The sequence below is a fragment of the Watersipora subatra genome, chromosome 7 (genome assembly GCF_963576615.1).
Source record: "Watersipora subatra chromosome 7, tzWatSuba1.1, whole genome shotgun sequence".
In the NCBI taxonomy this organism is placed as follows: Eukaryota; Metazoa; Bryozoa; class Gymnolaemata; order Cheilostomatida; family Watersiporidae; genus Watersipora; species Watersipora subatra.
In genome coordinates this window covers 6,849,346-6,875,753 of record NC_088714.1, presented here as the reverse complement: position 1 = coordinate 6,875,753, position 26,408 = coordinate 6,849,346, and the positions used below count along the sequence as shown (strand labels likewise).

The 26,408-nt window shown below is 38.2% G+C and overlaps 1 protein-coding gene across 1 annotated transcript in view; it reads left to right on the top strand.

Annotated features, from left to right (window-relative positions):
- Positions 1 to 25,267, top strand: part of LOC137400381 (nuclear pore complex protein Nup214-like) — a 44,494-nt gene extending 19,227 nt beyond the window's left edge. The window contains exons 13-27 of the mRNA XM_068086708.1: positions 1,558 to 1,716; positions 4,481 to 4,652; positions 4,923 to 5,016; positions 6,982 to 7,180; positions 12,448 to 12,724; positions 13,125 to 13,196; positions 14,294 to 14,380; positions 14,549 to 14,611; positions 17,803 to 17,877; positions 18,065 to 18,409; positions 18,859 to 20,913; positions 22,678 to 22,851; positions 23,559 to 23,640; positions 24,059 to 24,298; positions 25,152 to 25,267. Coding sequence (XP_067942809.1) covers positions 1,558 to 1,716; positions 4,481 to 4,652; positions 4,923 to 5,016; positions 6,982 to 7,180; positions 12,448 to 12,724; positions 13,125 to 13,196; positions 14,294 to 14,380; positions 14,549 to 14,611; positions 17,803 to 17,877; positions 18,065 to 18,409; positions 18,859 to 20,913; positions 22,678 to 22,851; positions 23,559 to 23,640; positions 24,059 to 24,298; positions 25,152 to 25,179 — 4,122 coding nt within the window. The 3' untranslated portion in view covers positions 25,180 to 25,267. The remainder of the gene's footprint in view (positions 1 to 1,557; positions 1,717 to 4,480; positions 4,653 to 4,922; positions 5,017 to 6,981; positions 7,181 to 12,447; positions 12,725 to 13,124; positions 13,197 to 14,293; positions 14,381 to 14,548; positions 14,612 to 17,802; positions 17,878 to 18,064; positions 18,410 to 18,858; positions 20,914 to 22,677; positions 22,852 to 23,558; positions 23,641 to 24,058; positions 24,299 to 25,151) is intronic.
- Positions 25,268 to 26,408: the final 1,141 nt, after the last annotated feature.

Genomic DNA, 26,408 nt, shown 5'->3' with positions numbered 1-26,408 from the left:
ATAACGACGCTTATGAATTACGAAAAGTTGAGGTTTACCTCTATGGCTTGGAATAAAGTGATTTTCTAAAGTGATAACAACCGTTTCGGTAGCCGTTGGGAAAAAAACAGTTCGAGTTAACAGTGTTGAGGTCGAGTTATCTATAGCAATTTATCATTACGTGGGAACGGATCAAAGAAACCGTTCGAATTAACCATGTGTTCGAGCTATCCGTGGGCGAGTTATCCATGTTTGACTGTATTTGGAACCAAATGAGCATCTACAGGAAATTTGAATTTTAATTTCTATCCGAAGCTCTTTAGCTAATCATTGCTATGGTGAAATCTATAAGTTTTATGAAAATTGATGGAAATAGCCAACTTTGTAAAAATCCAAAGTAATTTCCTTCAGGAATAATTTGTAATTATTCAGCATGAGTGCCAATAAGCGGAAGGCAACTCATGGCAGACGCTCTAGTCAATGATAAATGCAGATTATTGTCGTTATAGCCACACATATTGGGCCAATTTTCCATTTTGCTCACAGCAACAATATGGTAGCATGTGACATTTCCTTTTACTTTAGGTCTTTGTAGAACTTAGTCCAAGATGAACTAATGTTTATCAGGTACACAAATCGATCATTTTACTAACAAAGTTATAAGTGCATGGCTAACACCTCTATTCAAGATAAGTGTTACTACAGCAGCTGAGTATCAAGTGTTCATCTATATTATTATGTACAATAGTATATTCTATGGCAACAGATCTAGAGTCTGCAAGGTTGATGGCGACTCAATTTTTTAATGTGGTTGTTATCAAACTTTGCTTAAATCTTAGATAAGGAGCACATGCCGAATCTCTCATTTCCTTGGTGTGGTACTGTAAAACAACTCTTTTCGCTTGTTTGTCAAACTTTGGTTTGTAACATTTTTTCCATGCAAATTGTGCCGCCTAATTTCCAGTATACAATGTCATAAATTTTTCAAAACTATGTATTATTTGCAATTTAAACAAAAATGTGGTTGAAATGTCAAATTAAATGCACAAATTAATAATGAAAATATATTAGCGCATAAATTTTTGTTATTTGTGTATTTCAAATGAAATGTACAAATAATAAAATTATTTTTTCTAACGCAACATTTTCATGTATCTAAAATAAAAAACTAATAAAAATCTCTTTGTACTTTTTATTGCTTTGAAATTTAGTTTTTACATATAATTTAGGTTGTCATGTTTAGCTTCTTTTGCCTTTATGTTAAATATGATGTTTTAGTATTTATTATTGTGGTCTTTAGGTCTAAAATTAAAACAAAGTATGAGGTGTCTCATAAAACTATTTGTTTCGACGGGCAGCGATTCTGGCATAGTCAACAGCTAAATTGTAATTTAGTACCTTTGCCTACGTATACTTACATGCCAGTAAATTGTGTAGCTGGCAGCATTTGCACACAACAGCTTCTATTTAGCTGAGCAGGCGCGACAAATCCACATGTTTGATGTAAACAGAGGGTGAGGTAGTTACATTGTATAAGATTTATTAACATCAGGTAATCTTCTCTAACCTTGGGTGTAGGTGGTTAATGGGGAAATACACTGTCTGCACCTGAAGGTCCTCGACTCTCTCTCATACATAGACAAGATGCAGTGCCTCTATAACAAGTCTCATGACCCGCAGTACCGCAGTCTCATCAGCGCCAGACCTCTGGATCCTAGGCTATCTGAACTCAAGCAGGTATGGAGAAAAGGCTGAACTAGTAAACTTTCAAGGTCATATGTATTTTGAAGAACATTTATAAATATTTAACTTTAGAATTTTTCTAGAAGTGGTAAAGTTTAGGTTTATAAAAATGTTTGTAAAAGCTTCAAGCCATATTCTCATTTTCTGTCAAGTTTAAACGCGGAGTTCAAAGTTCAGCATGCGTTTTACAGATTTTATAACCTTCTGTATAGTTCATATAACTTAAAGTTTTCCATATCGCATTTGTAGAACACGATGGAAAACACAAAAGCCGTATTTCACCAATAATGCGTCAGTCATTATTTTTTAAGCAGTGAATTTTGCTCTTGCAAAGTATTCTAACTTGGCAATAAATTTTTTAGTCCCGTAATTAGCCGTGCGCGCAGTTAATATAGACAGTGCGCCCTCGTCGAACCGATTTTAATGGGTTCCAGGGTTGGCATCATCTAGCAAAAACGTATTGTATAATGCAACCATCTCCTGGTAAAAATTATCAATTTTTTATATAAGTATAATATATACATACTGTGCATATTAAAAATTAGTAACAAAATAATATGTTAACCTTAGTGACTATAGTTACTAGGGTACTAGTAACTATATTGTACTTAGTGGTTATGCTCTGCAATTAAATGTAACATTACAATGTACAACGTGTATGTGCAGTAGCAGCAGAACGTACCGTAGGGAGTTCTTACTTTCAAGACAGACATACAACAAACTTTGAATTCAACTTAAATGATGTTAGCCAACTAAACACACTTTTTAAGCTAATTTTAGTTTGTATTTTCAACTATTTTACTAAACTTCAACTTTTTCATTGCTAAAATTTTATCACCTAGTTTCCGGCTTCTTTTTTATTATACTTTCAGTCGACGTCGTTACTCGTTACTCGTTACTCGTCGACAAGTTTTACTCGTTACTCTTTTTCAACCTTTTGATCATTTAATGGCCGTGACGTAATTGGAGCTGGTAAATGTAGTGGGTAGAGCAGAGAGGAGGTAAAAAATATATCAATACTATAATTATATTACTATAAACTTAAAAATAAATTTAATACATAATTAAGTATAATTTTGTTAGCAGGTTAAGGGAAGTTGTTTGATCCCTAACCCTCTGTTCGAAAGGATCGCGACTCCATCTTTGGTACTGGTTTTAAAGGGAAAATATTACCACTTTTCACTCGAGGAATGCTGACCTGAGAGTAGTCAGTCATCATATCACATTCAGGCGTTGTGAGGTTTCTGGCGAACAGCATAACGGCATCTTTGCTATTTCGGCGTAATAGGCACATCACACTAACTGCCAAATTTGAATTTCGAGTGAACTTATAGTTGAATTTATTTTTCGGAATAGTATTCGTACAGCGAGGACAAAAACCATTATGTTTTATATCGTAAGGTAAAAAGATTGTATAACGGCGACATTGTAACCCGAGGGTGCACTGTATAGTCATACCTCAACATACGAGCGTAATGCATTCTAGGACTGAGCTCTTATGTCAATTATCTTGTATCTCAAATAAGTTATTCCTATATAAAATAACTTAATACAGATTAATCCGTTACCATTCTCTGAAAAAACCCTAACACAGTATATTGTGAACACACTTTTATGACACTACGTAACGTAAAATTTAAACCTCACTTAAACTCAGCTTACTCACTTATATGAGACTAAACTTAATTCTAATTTGATTTTGTTTCATTTTTTACTTATCTTCTTTGGTTGGCTCTTTTGGCTTCATTTTAGTCAATTTATACACCGTGTAAGTTATACACCATGTAAGTTATACACCATATAAGTTATACACCATGTAAGCGAGCATATCTACAATTATCACTAATGCTCGCATTTTAATTAAAAAAGCTTTTTTTTGATCGGAACTTCCTGATATTCTTTTTTCTGTAGGTTTGAACAACTCTTTGTTACATGGTGTCTCGGTAAATGGCCATCATGGTCAGGTAGTTAGTTTTATTATTTGGTAGTCTAATCCTCTGCTAAATAATTTTCAGTAATCATATTAAAATCTTAGCTACAATGAAAATTGCTCACCAAATAGAAAGGAGATTTTTCTTTTGAAATTAGATTAGATTCCTTAGAATCATTCTATCCTTCGCTTTTCCGTGACATCATTTTATCGTCGTCGGCCATCTTTACAGACAATTTTATCTTTAAAAACACGAAGCTTTAGCAATATATTTTTGAAAACGATGCTTTTGTTTGCAATTTTTTATTATAGTATCAAAACAACACCAAAAAGTACTATTAAATAAAAGAAAAACAATCGTTTTTTTACAAATATGGCGGCTTTTTTGTGAATGAGCACATGTGCAAACGGCTTGATGACGTCAAAAAAACGATGGATTAGTATGTAAATATCCATAGTATCTGGATGAGAGACAACAACTACGGTATGTTGAGATAAAAAATTTGTCTGAATTAGTCTCTTCGACTATTGCGATTCTACTATCTATCTACCATTGTACATGTGTAACGGCCCACTGCCATAGCTAGTATTATCTTGTCATAGGTGAAAGTAATATCATTTGATATCTTGATGGCATAACTGCTAACATCCAGTTATGGCTGATAACATCATGTTAAAGCTCTGCTAGCATGTGTTATAGCTGAACACGTCATACGACAGCTGCTAGCGCACTTATTACCTGATAACATACTGTAAATACCTGATAACGCGCTGTTGTTGCACGCAGATATGTCACGTGTTAGTATGCTATCCGCTGGTATGTTACAGTCGATAGAGCAGAGGTTCCAGTACATGAAACAGCAGCTAGTAGCTACTGACTCCCACCTTGATGAACTCTGGTTGGCTGCTCACCGGGACAAGTCCAAGAGCCATGCTGTTGAGAATGCATCTCGCACAGACGTGATATACCGTACATTGGCGACCATAGAGAGAGTTATTGGTGTGTAAAGAAACAACTTTCTGTTTGCCAAAATTCTTGCTTTTTCTTTCGGTACTATTTAAGTCCACATCTTCAAAACAAGTGCTGTTTTCTGCTGCCCAGACATTGCTTTTGTAATTGTCATGGACCTCAGTCTTCACTCAGTCTTATGTGAATCATGCTGTCTCCTTGTCGGTGCATCATTAGCTGCTACTGTTGAAGTCCTCTGGGCAGAGGAAATGCTGGTTTTGTTGGGTTGTGTCTGTACGTCACATGCTGACTCTGTTGTAGCCGTTAAGAGGGAAGAAGTGGATGACCTTGTACAGAAACTTGGACTGCTCAGTGTCAAAAAGTCTGCCCTCAGATCCGCTGACCCCAACTTCAGGTATCTCAATAAGCCATCGTTCCTATATACTGACTGCAACAGCAGGCTTCTCAAATTGCGCTGTTACGACATTTTTACCATATTCATCATGTTTCTCATTGTGATAATTACCCTAGGACACTTATGTATTCGCGTCATCTAACATTCGCGTTTTCGCTGAGTCATCCTCTCATGAAAATTTCATGAGGGAAACTAAACTATCATAACGAACGAGCGAAAACGCGAAATAAAATAGCTTTGTTCATTGATATCCACAATAAAGTCGTCATATATAGAGGGACCTAAACTTCATTGATAGTCCAAGAAACAAATGGCAGCAAGCGATCAAATTGAATTATCAATCACGCCCACACATTTTTACCTGCGGTTTACAAATACAAACTAGTCCCACATTGAAAAAAATTTTTTACTAGCGAACTGGACCTAAAGAATCTAATCTGTTTGTTCCACTGCATTTATTTTCACACCACCACATTTTCGCACTCATCAGAGCTACGAAATTAAGTTGCAGCGAAATTTTACTCTGTGTGCTACTCACGAAACTAAATACTAGCGAAATAAAAGTGTCTTAGGGTATTGCAATTAAGTTTCTCTTCCATAAATCAGTAGTTATAATGGTTATAAACCAGTCTTGGTTCGACATGATACCAGAGATGGGCATTTGAGTTAACACTCTCGTTCAAGCAAAAGAACAAGGTTCAAGCAGCATGAAAAGAAAAATTGTAAGCAGTGACCTAAATGTAATTCTGCTAGTGAAATTCCTCAACATTGAGCCAAAGATATATCTGATAACTATATTTTTATATTAGAGAATGTGGGTCTGCGTTTTGAATAAACTTCAAAAAGGATAGCATTTCTCTTTTGAAATACAGATCAAAAACTTGTAAGGTTCTAGTAAATAAGTTTTTGTTTCTCCGTTTGCTGGATCAGCTACTCAGGTGAATTATCAGTTGTGATAAATTACCTCTGCTTCTTGCCTTATATGAACTAGTGTTTGTACTTGTCTCCAGACAATTTTGTCTCTCAGAGTAGATGCAGTTCTTCATCTCTAATTTTTCTTCCATTAAATCCAGCGGTTCTGATACTCAGTCACCTGCAAATCTTAGATCTACAATCTTTTGTAAGAATTAAACTTAAACTACACAAAATAGTAAACAGGTTTTGTTTATCAAATGCATTGATTCATGTGCCGAATTTACTTCTGATTTCAAAAACCTTTCAATTAAAGCTCTTTGACAGAAGCTCTTTTATAGCCCAAATACTGAGTGTATGTCAGCAAACATACTGAGTGTATGTCAGCAAACATACTGAGTGTGCGTCAGCAAACATACTGAGTGTGCATCAGCAAACATACTGAGTGTACGTCAGCAAACATACTGAGTGTACGTCAGCAAACCTACTGAGTGTACGTCAGCAAACATACTGAGTATACGTCAGCAAACATACTGAGTGTATGTCAGCAAACATACTGAGTGTACTACATCAGCAAACATACTGAGTGTGCGTCAGCAAACATACTGAGTGTATGTCAGCAAAAATACTGAGTGTATGTCAGCAAACATACTGAGTGTACGTCAGCAAGTACCTTTTGGCATGATTAATTTCCGTCTGAACAAGCAAAAATTCTATAGTGAAAGAGTTAATATTTGCTATACAAAGTGCTAATGTGTCAAGTGCTAATGTGAATAGTTAAATTGGGGATTGTGGTTTATCGTTATTTTGATAGATTACCTTAAGTCATTTTCTGGTAAGAATTAATAAAGAATTGATTTTGTCTCTTTGGGTGAATTGAATCTATTCGTAAACGACATATGATACAAAAGAATGGGGGAAAAAAGGATAATTTTGTTGATGAGAATTGAGTCATTTTCAAAGCCTTGTCTGTACATTATACTGTCGTATAATTCCTCATCAGTCCATTATTAAACCTGCATATTTTCACTGGTTGAATCTCTTCAACTATAGCCTACTGCAACAGAAAGGAGACAGCTCTATTTCACCCAATTCTAAGCCTCAAAGCAAAAAGCTGTCTTTTGATAAGAGAGAACAACTCCGAGACTTGCTCATGTCACGTTCCAGAGTTCCTGTTGTAAGGTTTGCGCCTACCAATCTCAGACCTTCAGCCATTCAGGTTGAGCAGTCTGCTAGGAGATCGAAGGCCGCGGTATGTACTAGCTTGTCAGATCTGCCTACGGTTAGACATACATGAGCATTGACTGGGTGGCTATCGGAGTATAAGTTCAATTGTAGTGACATTAGGGTTTGAATTGGGGATTGTTTCCACATACCGTATATCCTCACATATAAGCCGACTTTAGGAAAAATGCCCTGAGATCAGGGAATTTATAAAAATTAGTGTATAAGCCAACCCTATAAATCATAACACGCCATACATACCTATCAAAGCAACGACAAATGGAGTGGCTTTTGCAGGCTTCGTACAAAAGGTTTCAGATTGGTGAGTAGTTGTATGATTAGCCTATCGCGTATTTGCTTAATTCCCTCCCGAAAGAAAACAACCATCTGTTTGTGTTGAGCCAATGGAAAACTTGTTTGCATCTTACGCTGACCTTGGCTTCGCTTTGCAGGAACACAATTTCATAGCTATTTCTTCTTCGTGATGATCAGACGCATTACGGCAATGTAAGTTTCACCAATTGGAGATCAATGGATTTCTGATGATTACCTATTGGGTAATAGCAGTAGTGACAGCGAGTATTTATTTTTAGCAGTAATAATAATACCATAAGCTATATTAATAGTGCTAACTCATCTGATTTGGATCCTTTTCAAGCTAAATAATATTAAACTAATTAATTTGGTCACATTTTCTGACAACTTACATGCGCCAACATCAAATATTTGATTTTACTGAATATTTAATTGTCTCCGTAAAAAAACTACTTGGTAACAAAAGAGTTAATGGTGGTGGTAACCATTGTTGTTATGTTTTACTTTTATTAACTCTTTCGCTACCGCAAGCCGATGTATTGGCTTTCTTAGGACTATAAGTACGGACCGCAAGCCGATAAATCGGCTTATCAAAAGGGTTTCACTTTTTTATTGCTAAGTCCACACATTAGCTAGACTCATCAAATTTTGTCTCCAATGAAACAATCTTGTTGCCAATGACGTGTAACCAATGAAAAAATTTTTGGCGTAGCAATTTCGTTTTTAATTACTTTTCAAAACTGCAAAACCAGATCGTAATCGTCATGGCAATAAGAAACGCACTGCATTCGTTCAATGCAAAGAAAGCGTCAGAAAAATTGCGAGAGTTAGATTCACTAAACAATTTTTACTTATCATTCAGAGAATTTTCTTCTGAATAAGATGAATTTTACAGCAAAAAATATCTTTTTTTATTGAGATATTGCTTAAATACTAGCGCTATATCGGTTTTCGAAAATCCGTTTGAATTAATTTGGGCAGAATAATCTTTCCGTTAGAATTTAATGCGGCAGCGAAAGAGTTAATAAAGTAGAGTTAATGGTTCAAGCTGCTGTTGAAGTTAGTATTGTTAGTATAATTAACTTAAGTGTAAGTAACTTCCTTTGTTTTCAATCAGAGTTGCGCATGTTAAGCCAGACCCCTTAGTTTTGGAAATCTTTCTGAGTTTTAGAGTCGGCTTATATGCAGGGATATACGGTACATCTTGCGATGTGAGAGGGTGAAAAACTCTGATTCAGGTATTCGAGTGTTCAGTAGTAACGTTGCATAATTATTCTTTGTATTTCAGAACTAGTTTTATGAAGGCCTAAAATGTTGACTTCTGAACCTATGCGGGTCATTTCATGATAGTGCACATTATACTTAGCTTTGAAAACCTTGTGCTGCCTCCACAGAAAATATTAGAGCCATTGCTCCACTATAAGGCGGTAGTAGAGCAATGTACTACTAGTTGCCCGCCTCTGTTAGTAGAGCCATTGCTCTACTACAGGGGCCGGCAATGTGCGAGCCGCATGTGGCTCTTTGTCATTTATTGTGTGGCCCTTCCACCCCTTCCAGTAATTTTGCATAATTACATAGATGTGTTTGAATGAGTACAGTTCGCTAAATATAAAAAATGCTACATAGTGGTGAGATTTTGTTGAAAGCATAGTGTAGTGTCCCTCACATCAACTGGAATTTTCAGTTGGCTTTAAACTTTAGCAGAGTAGGTATAGATAGTGTTATATAACGGTACATACATGTACTTACTGAAAAAATGCCATCTATTTATCATTCAATCCGTGATCTGTGATATTTCTATACATGTATTTAGATCACAGTTACAGGTTTGTCTTACACATAGCATACACTGCAATAATGTACCTAGTTGTTTACAAATATCCATTCCCTTTCAATGATTGGTTGTTTGTTCTTTCCCGTTATTGGTCAATTTACTTTAACAGTTACCTAACTGTTGATTAATAATTAAGTGCTGTCTAGTCATCATGGCTACTAAAAGAAAAAGAACTGTGGCCGAAGAAAACAGGAAATTCAATATTGAATGGCAGGATAATTACTCGTTTACATCAGTAAATAACAAGACTGTATGTTTAATCTGCCAGAATTCAGTAGCTCAAATCAAGGAATACAACATTAGAAGACATTTTGAAACAAATCATGGTGAATAGTATGGCAGATACAACATGGAGGAGAAAAGACAACTTGCAGAAAAGTTGACAAAAAGCCTGAAAGCGCAGCAGCAAGTGTTAACTCAATCACATGAGGTTGACATTGCCAATACTATAGTGAGCTCGAGTATTGGCAATGTGAACTAAAGTTTGATTTTCACCAAACAACAAAAGCCTTTTTCTGATGGTGAAATAGTAAAAGAGTGCTTACTAAAACTTGCTGAAGTTAAGTGCTCACAAATGCTAAAAAGTGTTTCAGATGTATCTCTTTCACGCCGCACAATAGTCAGACGAGTAAAGGATATGGGCTCAGACATAGCATATCAATTAAAGGTGAAGCTGGGTGATATTGAATGCTATTCACTTGCACTTGATGAGAGTACAGGTATCAGGGACACAGCACAGCTGGCTGTATTTATTCGAGCTGTGGATAAGGATTTCAATGTAACTGAGGAACTGCTCGACTTGAACCTGTTGAAAGGTACTACAAGAGGTGTAGATATATTTAAAGGTGTTTAAGCATCTACATTATTCAGACAACGGGGATTGAGGACTTCAGAAAATGTGTGTCACTGTGCACAGATGGTGTACCATCCATGATAGCTTGTCACAATGGTCGTATAGCCAAAGTACGTGAGCTCCAGCCAGATGTTATTGCAGTTCATTGCATCATACACCAGGAGAACCTGAGTGCAAAAATTATCAACATGGATCATGTCAACTCAGTAGTAGTAAAAACAATAAACTACATACCTCACGAAGACTAAACCACAGAGTTTCAGGAGTTCTTGAAACACCTGGGCAGCCAATCTGAGGATGTTGTTTATTTCCCAGAGGTTCGCTGGCTTAGCAGAGCATCAACATTGCAACGTTTCTGGCTATTATTAGATGAGATCATTTTATTTCTGAAGTTGAAACGAAAGGAAGTTCAAGAACTGTGTGATCCTCTCTGGCGAATGGACTTTGCGTTCTTAAATGATATCTCTCAAAAATTATTTCAACTCAATGTGAGGCTTCAAGAACGAGACAAGTTGGTACATGACTTTTTTAAGCACCTCCGAACATTTGAAAGAGGTCTTCAGCTCTATGAGCAAAGTCTGTGTAAAAAAAAGTTGGATCACTTTCCCATCCTTAAATCTGTCTTTAATGGCAACAACGAGATCCTGGATAGCAATGCTCAGAGAGTGGCAGTACTTCGGGAGGAGATTTCCTCTCGTTTTACAGAGTTCAGAAGTCTCAGGAGTGAGATGACCATGCCTCATTGCCTTGTACTTGTGAGATAAGCTCAGCAGCTATCCAGCTCTATGAAATGCTCATCCAAAATTTTAAAGAGATGCACCTAGTTGACTTTTATAAGTCCTTACCAACTGAAGGTTACTGTAATTTAAAGCGGTTTGCCAGAAGATTTGTCTGCATGTTTGAAAGTACATATACCTGTGAGCAACTGTTTTCCAAAATGAAGCACATCAAAAGCAAACAGAGAAGCAATTTGACTGGCAATCATCTGCTGCATAGTTGGCGTCTGTGCACGTCAAGAATAGAACCTAACATTAACGAATTGGCTAAAAATATCCAACACCAAGCTTCTCACTAACTATGAATATTATAAAAATATTATATTTTGTATCTCCAAACTTTATCTACTGTCTACTGTCATTTATAAATCCAATACATACATGTTTATTCTTGTATTGTATTCAAGTTGTATATTATATGCTACTTTTTGAAATTTTAATAAAGACAGAAAATCCCAAATCAGGGTTGTACGATGCGGCCCTCGACAATAGTTACATTTTGCAAAATGGCCCTTTTCTGGAAAAGGTTCCCCACCCCTGCTCTACTATGTCGTACTATTTTCCACATACGAGTGCTCAAAATTGTCTTGATTTTTCACTTTCTACTTTTAGAATTGATTTGTTTCTGTTGAGTAAACAGCCCGTTGTTGAGGGAACTATGCCAACAGACAATCAGAGTTATTAACTGTCAACTATAGCTGTTATTATTAACTACAGTTATTGTTAACTATAGTTATTATTGTTAATTATAGCTATCAGGTGTTAACTATAGCTATCAAGTGTTAACTATCGCTATTAGTGTTAACTATAGTTATTACTGTTAACTATAGCTATTAGTGTTAACTATAGCTATCAGATGTTAACTATAGCTATTGGTATTAACAATAGCCATTAGTGTTAACTATAGCTATTAGTGTTAACTATAGTATTAGTTTCAACTATAGCTATCATGTGTTAACTATAATAGCTATCAGGTGTTAGCTATAGCTAACAGTGTTAACTATAGTTATTAGCGTTCACTTTAGCTATTAGTGTTAACTAATAGCTAAAGTGAACTAATACATATATATAAAGCTAGACTAATATATATATATATATATATATATACATGTATATATATATATTAGTCTAGTACTTGATGTGAGTTTGGTTATATTGTATTGTGTATTTTAAATTAGTATACATAGCGTGTTCTTGTGATGAACTAAGTTTATTTGGAAGTATCATCATGGGATTGCCTCATGGTGGCATACTTGTGTCCCAAGGCTCCTGCCAAAGCTCCTGTGAACTCAAAGCTAGTCAGTGAAGACTCGCTGAGTTCACGGGAAGCATAGTTGTAGAGCTATGGCTGGAGGCCTTTTCTGCCACCTTCATGGTCGACACGTGAATCAAGGCTCACAGCGATGATATCATGATGTCACAGTCATGACGTTTACTCATGACAGCTGTTTCAGCGTGTTGCTGACTAACTCGCTGGTAGGTTTCTCTCCTACCTCTTACTTGATCCGCTATTACAGGCAGCTAAGGCTTCCCCTCCTCGACCTGCCAATGTCGCAGGTGCGTCTACAAGCAAGCCTTCCGTTGTTCATCGTCGCTCTGTGGATACTCCTAAGAAGGTGACCCAGAGCCAGCCAACAGGATTGGCTCAGCCCATAGCCAACAGATTCGACGCAAAGCAGCCTCCCGAGTCCGAACCTGTTGTGTCCAAGATATCTCAGCCTCCAGCAAATCTGCCAGCCATGAGGGGAGGCAAATCCGCATTCAAGTTCACTGCTGAACCGTCTGTGCAGTCAGGTGGGTGGGTGTGTATCTCTTTGACCAAATAGATGTTGCCGGGTATAGCTTGCTTCACATCTATCTGTGCAGTCAGGTGGGTGGATGAGTATCTCTTTGACCGGATAGATGTTGGGTATAGCTTGCCTCACATCTATCTGTGCAGCTAGGTGGGTGGGTGTGTGTTTATTTGACTAGATAGATGCTGTCGGGTACACACCTATCTTTTAGAAGACTCAGGAAGAAGCCCTGAGGTAGAATATTGCCATGGTTTTGTTGGAAGCCTGAATAGTGCTTGTGTGAGAACATGTTTCAGCTCTCTTTGAGTTATATGTGGAGGTTTGCCAGAGTCATCTTCACATGATCTAACATTTGTTCACCATTATGATCCGCAGTTAATTTGTAGAAGGGATTATTTTAGGGAAAGGATTTGCCCCCGTTTCTTCTAGTGCCAGCTCTCCTTTCTCATTCAACAAGCCAGTCGGTTCTAAAGGTAATGCTTAACCCTCTGTTACTTCTGGGCAAGTTTGTCTTTCCCTGCTCACTGCCGTCTGCTAACATATCACTACAGAATGTTTTATAATAGCTTCAAATTGTCATTTATAGCTTTAAGCTTTAAAATGTTTGTTTCTTAACCTAGTTTATTATCACAGCAAACTAGAAGACTTATTCAGGTGTGTGACTGGTTGGGTGCTGGTGACATCTAAGTGATTGCATATAATTTTTAAACCTCGGCATTCTCAACTGTGTGTATGGACAAGTAAAATTTCAAAAAATTATAAAATTCATGACATGAGTCACTTAAAAATCATATGATGTCATAAGTGAGTAAACACTCTTGCAATTTTTATTGTAGGTGTGTTTTACCTGACACTATTTTCTTTGGACTGTTAGCAGTTGGAGCAGTTAGCAATAACTGCTGAATTTATTTGTGTGCTGATCGAGCTAAAAGCATATCTAACACTCAATAAAGTCTAACACACACAATATACTCGCTAATAACCACTTGACAAGGTGGTTAGTAGCGAACTAGGGGGCTTTATGTAGCTTCTGCTAGGGTTTTGTTCAGAGAGGCATGCTATACAGAGTGACAGGAACCTTATGTGGGCGATCGCGACTGTCTGTTGTCTAGTGAGTATAATAGTAGTATGGCTGTCCATTGAAATTGATAACGACATGAGTAGAGTACTCTGTGTCTACCTCCTCCAGAACTTTCAGATTAACTATTTTGCAACACCTGGCACCATTTTGCAATAGATACCTGGCTCTGTTCAGTCTGACAGAGCCAGGCATCTATTTCCCTTGCCCAGTGTGTAAAGGACAGAGGTGGGTCTTTAACAAGCACACGATGTCAGTGTGGTACACGGGGCCTCCAAGTTATGGTCTAGATCCGAGAGACCCAGCAATTTAGGGTTGAAAGCTTGCTGAGAGCTGTTTGTCAGATTGGCATTAAGCAGAACTCGAACCACCAACCCCATGGTTGACAGTTGAAGATGCTACCACTATACCACTCTGACACCCTATAATAATGTACTGTATACAATCTGACAGTATACAATCATGCACTAACCTGTTCATGTCTTGCTGTAGATGAGAGCTCGTTACTTTTCTCCAAGTCTAAAGGGGCCGCTCCTGCAGGCACCCCGCTTACTTCCACTCCTATTACTGGCGCCTCAGGTAATCCTTATTAGCTTGTTGCTTAGCTCAGGCTAGAATGGCACTAATTTTCACCCTTCTTAGCCCATACTCTTACATATCTGGATGTACGTTGTAAGGATGCTTTTCATATTAGTCATTGCACAGGGACTTGTATGCATAATTTTATCTATTTCTGTCTTTTTACAGCTCAGCCAAAGAATCTGTTTGGTCAGGGAGACCAAGCATCGGCACAACCTTCAGGTGGTTCTGGTAAGTCTCTCACTTTGTTGGTGCTATAGAGTTACTTGGGACCGATATGTTGATCAATCAAGTTTATTCGTAGCACCCTTTCCTGAGTATATCTATGTAGGCCAAAAATGTATATTAGCCTTGAACAATTTCATGCAAATTTTTATAAAATATTTATTGGAATTAGCAAACATTGTGTGAGGATAATCGGTTTATCCACCCAAACATATTTGGATAGCTTAAAATATCAGTAAAACCAATCTTTTTGACTTCCTTAGTATATGCATCTAAAGCTATGTTATCTTTTTAGGGCATAAAATAGAAATATTGAAAACTGCCTTTTATTTTATTTCAGTCAGATTTTTGTCAAAGAGAAACATTTGAGTGCATTTCTCAATCTTGAATTGTTAGTAAAAGAGATAAAGGTCTTTTATATTTAGTTGTCATATAGCCAGGTGTTACCCCCTCATATGATCATTAATTTATAAATCTGTTTTTTGTTCATTTTTCATCTATATTACTTGTTTAATACTTGCTCTGCGTCTCTCATTGCCATAAATTTTGTAGTAGTCTGATAGTAGTGGTGTGAAATACAGTCAAACATGGATAACTCGTCCACGGATAGCTCGAACACATGGTTAATTCGAACATTTCCTTTGGTCCGTTCCCACGTAATGATAAATTGCTATAGATAACTCGAACTCAACACTGTTAATTCGAACTGTTTTTTTGCCCAACGGCTACCGAAACGGTTGTTATCGCTTTAGAAAATCACTTTATTCAAAGCCATAGAGGTAAACTTCATCTTTTCGTAATTCATAAGCGTCGTTATTATTACCATCGGCAAAATATTTTTGTCAACGACTTTTCTAAAGGTTTGGTGAAAATTGATTTATACTGCTATACGATGAGTAGCACGGGCTAGCCGGGTCACGCGCGCAAGGATTTTCGCCACGCACATACAAAATAAAAATCGCATGTTGTTTTTGTTTTGTATGTGCGTGGCGAAAATCCTTGAGTGCGTGACCCTGCTAGCCCGTGATGAATAGTTTTCCGACGTTGATTCCGTGTTGAATCAACGTCGGAATGTTGAATGTTTAAAACGTCTTAAAAATTGTTGTAATTAAACTTTAACGTTGTCTGAGCTACAAAAAACTATTCATCGTTTGACCTAAACACAGAATACGTGTGTACATTCAATAAGTATCTATTAAAAAAACGTGAGTGATATAGAATGTATGTAAAACCTCGTAAAACTTCTAATTGAACTGCCTCGGAGTGTTGCTCTTAACGAATCCCAGGTAAAGTAAGATAATCTTTGCATAAACTTCAAGAAAAAACGGCAAAATTGATCGTGGGTAAAACCCCAAAAGAAAAAAATGTCTTTTCTTTTGAGCATTTCAACAACGATCAAGTTTTGCCAATGTCAATCTGAAAAACGTCCTGGCAATAACATCACCTCAAACAACAAACCAATCTCAAGTGATAGAAAAATCTCTATACTTTTTCATAAAAACGCTTTAAACTTTACATTAGAAGCATTTAATTTGAAACAAGCCATTTGTGCTTTTGATTTATATTATAGTTTGTATATGTACATGTATCTACTAATAGATAAGTAAATATATGGACTTGTGACAGTGCTCTGATAACTTGAACGCTCTGATAATTCGAACACTTTTGCTCGGTCCCTTGAAGTTCGAGTTATCCATGTTTGACTGTACTAGGTAGACGATTACCGTTTATGATGAAACATTTAGCAATGGTTAAATATCTAAATACTTACTAAACCTGTCTAAAGACACGAAATGTTGAGGAGCTGAGATGTTGAGTATGACAGAACGCTTGTCTGTACACATTGATGATAAGCCAGTATGGCGCTAGCCGTGTTTGTTTTAAAATACTTCCTTTTCATGTAACTGTACTACTAATTATAGTGGTCATCAGCTGTCTGACACAGTATATGGGATTAGCGTTGACTATTATGGGGTGTTTTTAAGTTTCTATTTGTTCAGCTTTGATATTTCTAGATTACCTTCCATTTGACTCCATTGTTTCAATTTGATGACGTCAGCACTCTTTCAAGTGTGCAACTGTCAATTGAGAATACATTGGCGCTTCTCCGCGTATTGTTGGCAAAATTACCAAAAGTCATAAACTCACCATAGCGATGATTCTTTATGCTGTTTAATGTATAATGAGCTAATGAAAACAGCCTTCATATCGTTCATAGCTTCATCAGCCTGGGTATTATGACGAATGAAGTTTTTAGCTATCAAATTATTGGTACGGTGTTTGTCGCTAGAGATGACTCTCTGAAATATTCCAGTCTTGAAATATCTGTGCTCTAAAGCAGTCTACATACCCGGCGTTAGCCTGTCTTGACAAACTGTTGTTTTGCGGAGTTGTCTTCCCTTCGAGCGGGCGAGCGACACAACAGCTTGTCACAAGACGTACTGCACCTGATGCATTAGCTGCACTTATAGGGAATTGTTCTCTTCCGTCTATGCGGCTTGGTTGCGTTGTTATGTCGGTCGCTCCATTGGTAATCATAACGAATTTCGCGCAAAAATTTATGTAGAAAAAAATAAGATTACAACGTTTAACCAGCAACCAGTCTCTGCGGTAAACTTTGGTAGAACTTGAGAACTTAGGCAACAACAGCGACTAAACATGTCGTTATTTGTGCGCTCAGTCAGTTTTATTTCTCTTTTTGTATCAGTCAGTTTTATTTGTTTTTATGGATTTTATTTTCAATTTATTTTATTCTTAAGTTCTACTAAAGTTTACCACAGAGACTGGTCTTTGGTTAAATGTTGTAATATTATTTTTTCTACATAAATTTTTACGCCATAACATCGCAGCCAAGCTGCATAGACGGAAGAGAACAACTCCCTATAAATGCAGCTGATGCATCAGGTGCAGTACGTCTTGTGACAAGCTGTTGTGTTGCTCGCCCGCTCAACGGGAGGACAACTCCGCAAAAACAACAGTTTCTCAAGACAGGCTAACCCGGTGTGTGTATGAAGCTTTAAGATCTTCGTATTCAGTTTTATGAGCATATAGTCAACCTTGTTAAAGCTAAACACTGGAAATTTGTTTGGCTGATTAAAAGTTATTCCTTGGTTTAGAGATGTCAGTTCAGATCATCATTGAGCGAGTCAACACTGAAATATTTGTTCACAGTTTCTAGTTTGTAATTGTTTAATCAGCAGGTATATCTGTATTTGGAGCTCAAAGCGGTCAGACTAGCACAGCCGGAGGAATATTTACTTTCAAGACTGGAGGTGAGATTTCTATGTTTCCTTCTACTCCTAATGCTAGTTGAGATCTTGCTGGTATCTAGGCTATGCCATGGTAGAAAGGAAAAACCTTTTCTCAATTATATATCAACTACTTCCTTGCCAAATGGTAAATAACAGCTCCTCAACAACTTTTTTTTACCAAGTGACCTCAGTATACCTCCTTTTACAGCTTCAGCTTCTCTTACTTCTGTCAATACGGGCACCACTTCCAAAGGCCCAATCCCTGTGTTTGGAGGTGTCAAACCCACCGGCAACACACCATCATCTGATGCATTCTCTAAGACCGGCTCAAAGGGAATACTTGGTGGGCCTCTTCCCTCATCTAGCCTCAACCAATCCGGTGACCCAGTAAAAACTGGATCGTCTCCCGGTAAAGGTTCACCGTCTAAAAGCTTGTCTCAAACTTCATCCCCTACGGCTTCTGTTGTCCAGGCATCACCTTCTCCGTCTTCGCCTAGGAAGCCTCCTGCAGCCAATCAAGCAAGCTTTGGGGTTACCTCAAGCTCCTTCACGGGTTAGCATTACACATCATACTGTAGACCATTGTCATCATTTATTGTGTCTCAATCTTCAAACATTTCATTCATAGACAACTCAGTCTACCACAACAATAGTGGCTTCATTGTACTGTTCATTATCAAGTCTCAAGATCACATTGCATTTACCTAGCTACGTTCCATATATAATATGTTTGACTTGGGTTAACCGTGGCTGTAACATACTTTGTTAACAACACTCCTGGGTTATATACGGCAAGGCTCTGGTGTAACTTCACAAGAACTGTTTCCTAATCATGTCATATTCTAATATTGTGTCGGGATCTAACTATATGACGTTCAATTTAGTTACATTTTGTGCTGAATAGAGTTTCGCTCTAGTTTCTTTGGTCTTAATCAGATATTGTCTCCTCAGTGCAAATAGGCTAGAAAATACTCTTTTTATTGTAATTATAACCTTTTACAGGGTTCTCTGGTATGTCAGCACAGGTTGCAACTGGTGCATCAACTGCTTCAGCTTCTGTTTCGAGCCCCTTCTCTTTTACTCCAAAAGCTTCTGTCAGCTCAGGTACTGCATTTCCTGGTTTACAATCAACCACCTCTCAGTCAGCATCATCCAGTGCTCCTAACCCTGTTTGTACAACTGTCACTGCATCCGTGTCACCATCTGGGTCTCAGCCACCAAAGTCTAGCAGTGTTGCGAAATCGCTGTTTGGTACACAACCAGCAGTATCGACAGCCGCATCGGGTTCCATATTTGGAACCCAGCCAACTAGTACAGCACCTGCTTCTGTATTCGGAGCCAAATCAACAACTGCTAGTACAACATCTTCTGTGTTTGGAGCCCAACCAACCACTGCTAGTACAGCATCTGCTTCTGTAGTTGGAACCCAACCAACTACTACTAGTACAACACCTATATTTGGAACCCAGCAAACTGCTACTAGTACAGCACCTTCATTTGGAACCCAGCCAACTACCACTAGTACAGCGCCTTCTTTATTTGGAACCCAGCCAACTACTGCTGCTAGTACAGCGCCTTCTTTATTTGTAACCCAGCCAACTACTACTGCTGCTAGTACAGCGCCTTCTTTATTTGGAACCCAGCCAACTAGTACAGCACCTGCTTCTGTATTTGGAGCCAAATCAACAACTGCTAGTACAACACATTCTGTGTTTGGAGCCCAACCAACCACTGCTAGTACAGCATCTGCTTCTGTAGTTGGAACCCAACCAACTACTACTAGTACAACACCTATATTTGGAACCCAGCAAACTACTACTAGTACAGCGCCTTCATTTGGAACCCAGCTAACTACCACTAGTACAGCGCCTTCTTTATTTGTAACCCAGCCAACTACTACTGCTGCTAGTACAGCGCCTTCTTTATTTGGAACCCAGCCAACTAGTACAGCACCTGCTTCTGTATTTGGAGCCAAATCAACAACTGCTAGTACAACACATTCTGTGTTTGGAGCCCAACCAACCACTGCTAGTACAGCATCTGCTTCTGTAGTTGGAACCCAACCAACTACTACTGGTACAACACCTATATTTGGAACCCAGCCAACCGCTACTAGTACAGCATCTTCATTTGGAACCCACCCAACTACTACTAGTGCAACACCTTTATTTGGAACCCAGCCAACTACTACTGCTAGCACTGCACCTTCTGTATTTGAAACCCAGCCAACTACTACTAGTACATCTTCATTTGGCACCCAGCCCGTTACTACTAGTACAACACCTTCCTTGTTTGGTACCCAGCCAACTACCACTAGTGCAGCGCCTTCTATATTTGGAACCCAGCCAACCACTACTGCTAGCACTGCGGCTTCTTTATTTGGCACCCAGCCAACTACTGCTGCTAGTACAGCGGCTTCTTTATTTGGAACCCAGCCAACAACTACCGTTAGCACTGCACCTTCTTCATTTGAAACCCAGTCAACTACCTCTAGTGCAGCAGCATCTTTATTTGGAACCCAGCCAACTATTACTAATACTGCGCCTGCTTCTGTATTTGGCGCCCAGCCATCTGCTGTTAGCGCAACACCCGCTTCTGTGTTTGGAACCCAGCCAACAACTGCAGGCACAGCACCTGTTTCTTTATTTGGTGCTAAACCTACTGATGGTTCTACCGGAAGTGGGACAACTCCAAATTTAACTGCTGTCAGTTCATCAGCTACAGCATCAAAGATATTCGGTGCATCAGGCACTTCTAGTTCATCGGCTACTAATCTGTTTGGTGGAGCAACCAGCAGTCCATTTGGTAACAACAATGGTTCTGTTGGATCTGTGTTCGGTGGAGCTACCTCGGCTTTTGGTACTGGAAAGCCATCAGCTTTCGGGGGAACAACGGGTAGTTTTGGTCTTGGTGGAACACCTGATCCAGAGAAAGCAAAACAAAATCCTTTCGGGGGAACTACGGGTAGTTTTGGTCTTGGTGGAACACCTGATCCAGAGAAAGCAAAACAAAATCCTTTTGGAAAGACATCTGCCCCTTCCGGAGCCACTGCAGCGAGTAAGTATTTTTCACAAAATATTGTTTTTGTAAACGGTTGTTGTTTGATTAGGTTACCGTCATTCACCCCATCATTATGTTAGGTGGGGGGTCCAGAGGTCGGTCGGGTCCATAGTGACGAAAGTCTGGATCATCTGCAACGTTTAACCCGTGAAAGGGATGGAAACAATTCTTTGCGAATTCATGTGAATGTTGCGATAGTCTCACTTTCCGTCATAAATCTACCAGAAAAACTAGACTTTTATGCACAATAGAACCGAAATTGTCGTAAGGATTATGTGAACAGCTCGTCATGCATTGTAAGTGAATTTTCCTACCTTACACGCGCAAGCTCTTTTTGGTCATCTGTGAACTGATATAACGGATAATTCGTGTTTGCGTGTGTGCAGTTCTCGCTTACCTCTGCCGAGTGAAAGGTTTTGAATTGTTTTTTCTGTGATCTAATAGAGTCTATTCTACTTTTATACAACTATTCTGTGGGGAATTGATGAAGTTTAACATACTTTAAACACTTTGATACTACTATGAGAGTTTACATTATGAGACAATTTCAGTTGGAATTGTCTCATATGCTTGCTATTCTTGTTGACTGTGAGAGGTCATCATTAGTAATCGGCGTGTCAATAACTATCCCATGAAGGGGTAAGGCGACTTATTGGGGTAGTGGTAGCACGCTAGCCTTTGAATCTCACCTCCGGGTTGAATTCCCGTGCGAGGTAATCTTTTTCTAATGCTTTTTGCAATGCTTCGGACGAACTTGGCTCTTATTATAGTAAAGACTCCTCCAGCATTGTTTCATAACTGAATTACTATTAATACCTAAAATCTCAGGGTAGCTTAAAGGTTGACTTGCAACAAAATTCAAATTACAGTTATTTGGTATCAAAAGATTCACCATGTTTTACTCCGCTGTGTTGTAGGTATAAAATATGTGGAAATGTCATTACAAGCTCTTAAAGCTCAAAAGAGAACAGTTAATCGCTGCCATAACAAAAACGGTGTGGTTATTGTTTTGACACGTGATGCTATCACATGAAATAAAAAAGCTCAATTTAAAATGTCTCGTAGCACTAGTTTATGACAAACACTTTGGATTATACTGGAAAGCCCATATCAAATATAGATGCTTGCTACTTTACAGTTTTGTTTCAGCTTGGTCTAATCTTTTAAGCGTAATCTGATCATGCGACCCATACTTCCTGCCAAATGGCGCAAACAATTTCTGCAGCATTTTTGACTATCACAGGTGACCAACAGGCTCCACATGTTTATCAGAGGACGATATGCACTCCTTCGAACTAAGGTTAAAAAATTAAACTAATTTTTAGGCTAGGTTCTGAGATATCAGTGCTCAAAGTGACAGCATTACAATGATAATGAAATAAACGTGTAAAGACCATAGACATGGTTTTATTGAATCCATGAAGTATATTTGTGAAAATATTTTGACGAAGGAGGTTGCATGAAAGTGTAAACAGAAGCCATCTCGTTCAACTGCGTCCCATTTGAGCCGTTTTGAACCTACAGCGGTCTCGAGTGGCTGCGATTAACTGCTCGTGTTTAAGAGGTTGTAATCACATTTTCACATATTTGGCACCTGCAACACAGCAGAGTAAGACATGGTGAATCTTTTGATACCAAATAACTGTAATGTGAATTTTGTTTTAAATCAACCTTTACGTACATCAGTGGGTTGCTGCTTGTTCAGTTACAGCGTCATTCTTTTCCTATTGGCTAACTTACTCCGCATCGCTAATATTGTAGAGGATTTGTTTGGGGGAGCAAAGTCTTCAGCTTTTGGAGCTGCCGTAGCTCCTACCAATCCGTTTGGTGCAGCGGTTTCTACGGCTGCCGCTAGTCCATTTGGAGGAAGCGCTACCACTACTGGTTTTGGGTCGCCTAACTTTGGAGGACAAGCCACATTTGGAGCGAAACCAGGTAAGCATGACTCGCAGTTTCTCTGCTCACTTCTATGGTTTTATTGCATGCTATTACCACCCCCTCAAAAAGTAGCTCTATTATACCCATTTCTGACATTGGTTTCTGCAGACCCAACCTTCCCTTTGTCACTCATGTCTAGGGAATGTCAGGTTTGTAATTATTCATTTCCTTGTCAGTACTTGCGGAAGTACTTGCGGAAGTACTTACGCTTGTAAACATGTTGGTAAAATCACTTTGGTATGCGGATTCTTGTTTAAAACTTTGTCTAGAATTGGTTTGATGTAACATAAAATGGGAAAGAAGTATTGTCGCTATTAGTTGATACAATCTTGAATGGCGCGGAGCTCAGTTCAAACTAAGCTGCGTAAATGACATTGCGTTATTCATATACTAGCTAAGGCTAGACAGAGCTGCTTAGCCTTAACTTGTTTCCTTTGTGATAGTTAAGCATCTATTTTGTTAATGTTTTACTCTGCAACCATAAATCTAATCATTTAGTCATAATTAGAAATAAAAACTGATATTACGATGTCTAAAAGGAACTTGATCTCCTAGAGACCCAAAGCATGCATCACTGTTCTTTCTCTCATGGGGTAAGCCATTTGTGGTTCACCCATTCCGACTGCCAGAAGTCTTTGAATATCATACGGTATGAGGTAAGAGCTTCATGTTACACCCCTCGATAATTGTCGTTTTTTATTCAGCTTTTGGTGCCGCTGCAACGTTTGGAGGTCAGCAGGCATTTGGAGCTAAGGCAACTTTTGGCGCTCCGGCTGGTGGTTTTGGGTGAGATCTCTTTCCTTATTACTGGCTTATTCTGTTACCTATAGTATCTTGTACCCCTTGTACGATGATGTTTTGTCTGTAGAGTACATTGCAAATATGAACTGCATTTGTAAATATCTACTTTTTAGAACTGGTTTGGGGCTCCCTGTGTTTGCAGGGTCTTGGTATAATTGAGCATTGACTGTCTTTGGTCAGCTGGCAGCATTGTGCAAACACGATGCTGGTGCTTTCGTTGTTCTATCACACTGGTTCACTAGTTCAGCTCCATGGCTAGAGCATGCATTACACTGATTAATGAAAGGTGTTTTATAATATTTTCCAAGGTTCGATGACAAGCCGTAATCTCCTTATTTCATCGTAATCGTATTGATCGTAATCGTGAGGTGAGCTTGCACTAGTTGTTAACTTCCTGTTTTAGGTCAGCATCCACTTCTACATTTGGTGCCTCCTCTCCTTTTGGATCGACCGCCCAACAAGACCTCCCCAATTTTGGGTCTCTAGCTTCAAACACCCCCACCTTTGGATCAATAGCCAGCAACCCTCAGGCTAGCCCGTTTGGTCAGCAGCCTGGAAGCGCATTCGGTTCACCCGGTTTTGGAAACACATCCGGATTAGGGCAGGCCTCTTCTCCATTCGGGGGTGCTGCAAGCCCCCAACAGTGAGTATCTGTTATTAGCATGGTTCTTACTCTACATGGATTATTATATCACATGTGGAATGAAGAGAAGCATTGATATTTCCTAGTTGGTAGAGCCAGATGACACCCTAATATATAGTAGGTGCCGAGACATGACATTAAAGCTTTGGTCACATGTTAGCAGTGTTACTCATGCTAACCTAGTTAAATATAGCTAAATTATACATGTATGTACTATAAGGTATAAGCTAAACTATAGGTGTATTAGATCCGTTATATATTATACTATATTATATAGTGTAATATATATAGATTATATATTATATCTTGTAGCATTATTAGATATTATAACTAAACTATTGTAAGTTCTCATGATATTTCCAACCAACCGACATTGAATTGTTAATCTCTAGCCTAATGGGTTCATCTTAGCTGATATCCTCTTGCTCTCATCAATTGAGGGGAGAGGATCATCTTAGCTGATAACCTCTCGGATTTTGCAATGGAACTTCAGCTAGTGTCATTTAATAAAGGATTTTAGTGGTCACCGTTGGGAATTGTTAGTATCCGCACTGAATTGCACTTTTTACTGAGAATACAGGGTACGGTTGTGACAGCATTTCGGTCATGCTGACTAGCTACTCTATTTGATATATTTTTACCTTTCAGTTGAGACTATGGTTAGTTTTGATTTATGTACGCATTTAGGTTTTGGTTTACGTACAGCCCTCACCGCTTTCTTTTTGTTACCATAATGATGAGCACCATGGTCATACATGGACCCTCCTGCCACATTCTGGTCATGCTGACAGCTGACCTTTTTCCTTTGCATGTTTCTTTTATTTGTATTTAGTTTGGCCTAAATTGTTTGTAGGAGCTCTTCCTTTACCTCCTACAGATAAGAGCGGAGAGAGAACTAGCGCTAGTGCCTCCCAGTTCATGTTTGCTGTACATAACTGTCAATACTGTATCAATAAAATTAATGATATAACATTGTTCCCTTTTTATTCTCCACAATTCATTGTCTTATACTAGCAGTGTATGAAACATGGTAGTTGTCATTCCTTGTTATAACCTCGGACGAAACAGCAAGTTTTATCAAATTCCAAGGGATTTGATAAAATCCTGTGGAATCTTATTAACTCTTTCAATACCGTATTGAAATCTTACAGAATGAATATTCTGCCAGAATTAATAAAACAAAATTTTTGAAAAGCCGATATACCGCTAGTATTTTAGCAATATCTCGAGAATAAAAACAATTATCGTTATACTGTCAAATGCATCTTATTCAAAAAAAATTTCTTATAGGAAAAGTACAAAGTGAATTCCACTCTTGTGCAATATCTAACGTTTTATTTGCGTTGAGCGAATGCAATATGTTTTTCCTTGTCATGACGATAACGATCTGGTTTTGCCATTTTGAAAAGTAAATAGAAATGGAATCGTTGAACCAAAAGATTTTCTTTTAAGTGCACGGGATTGGCAACAAGGTTTCTTCGCTGCAAACAAATTTTGATTGGTCTAGCTAATGTGTAGGCTACGTAATGAAAAGAAAAGTGAAACCATACTGATAAGCCGATATATCATTTTACGGTTGGTACTTCTATCACCGCGAATTGTTAAAAATAATTAGCCAAAAGATTTTCTATTGATAGCAAGTGATTGGTATCACTTGCTATCAATAGAAAGTTTTTTGAAAGAAATAACAAGGTTGTTTCACTGGTTACAAAATTTGATTCGTCTAGCTATTGTATAGGCTTCGTAATTTAAAGAAAAGTGCAACGCCGATATATCGGCTATTGAAAAGCCGATATATCGGCTATTGAAAAGCCGATATATCGGCTTTTGGTAGCGGAAGAGTTAAGTCATTTGGATTTGATGAAGCATGAAGAGGGGAACAAAATTCCAACATAACATAGTAAATAGCAGTACAACTAATAATAAAACACTGCTGTAGTTTTTCCAATTTTGTTTGCTTGTAATGCGTTAAGTATTGTCTTGGAGACCTGGTGCAGTGATATTAATGGTTCATTCATAAGCGATCAGCTAAAACACATCACACTTTATGGAAGTTATTCACTCATGCATTGTTTAGTGAAAAGTTGGAAACATGATGACAAGTGTTGAC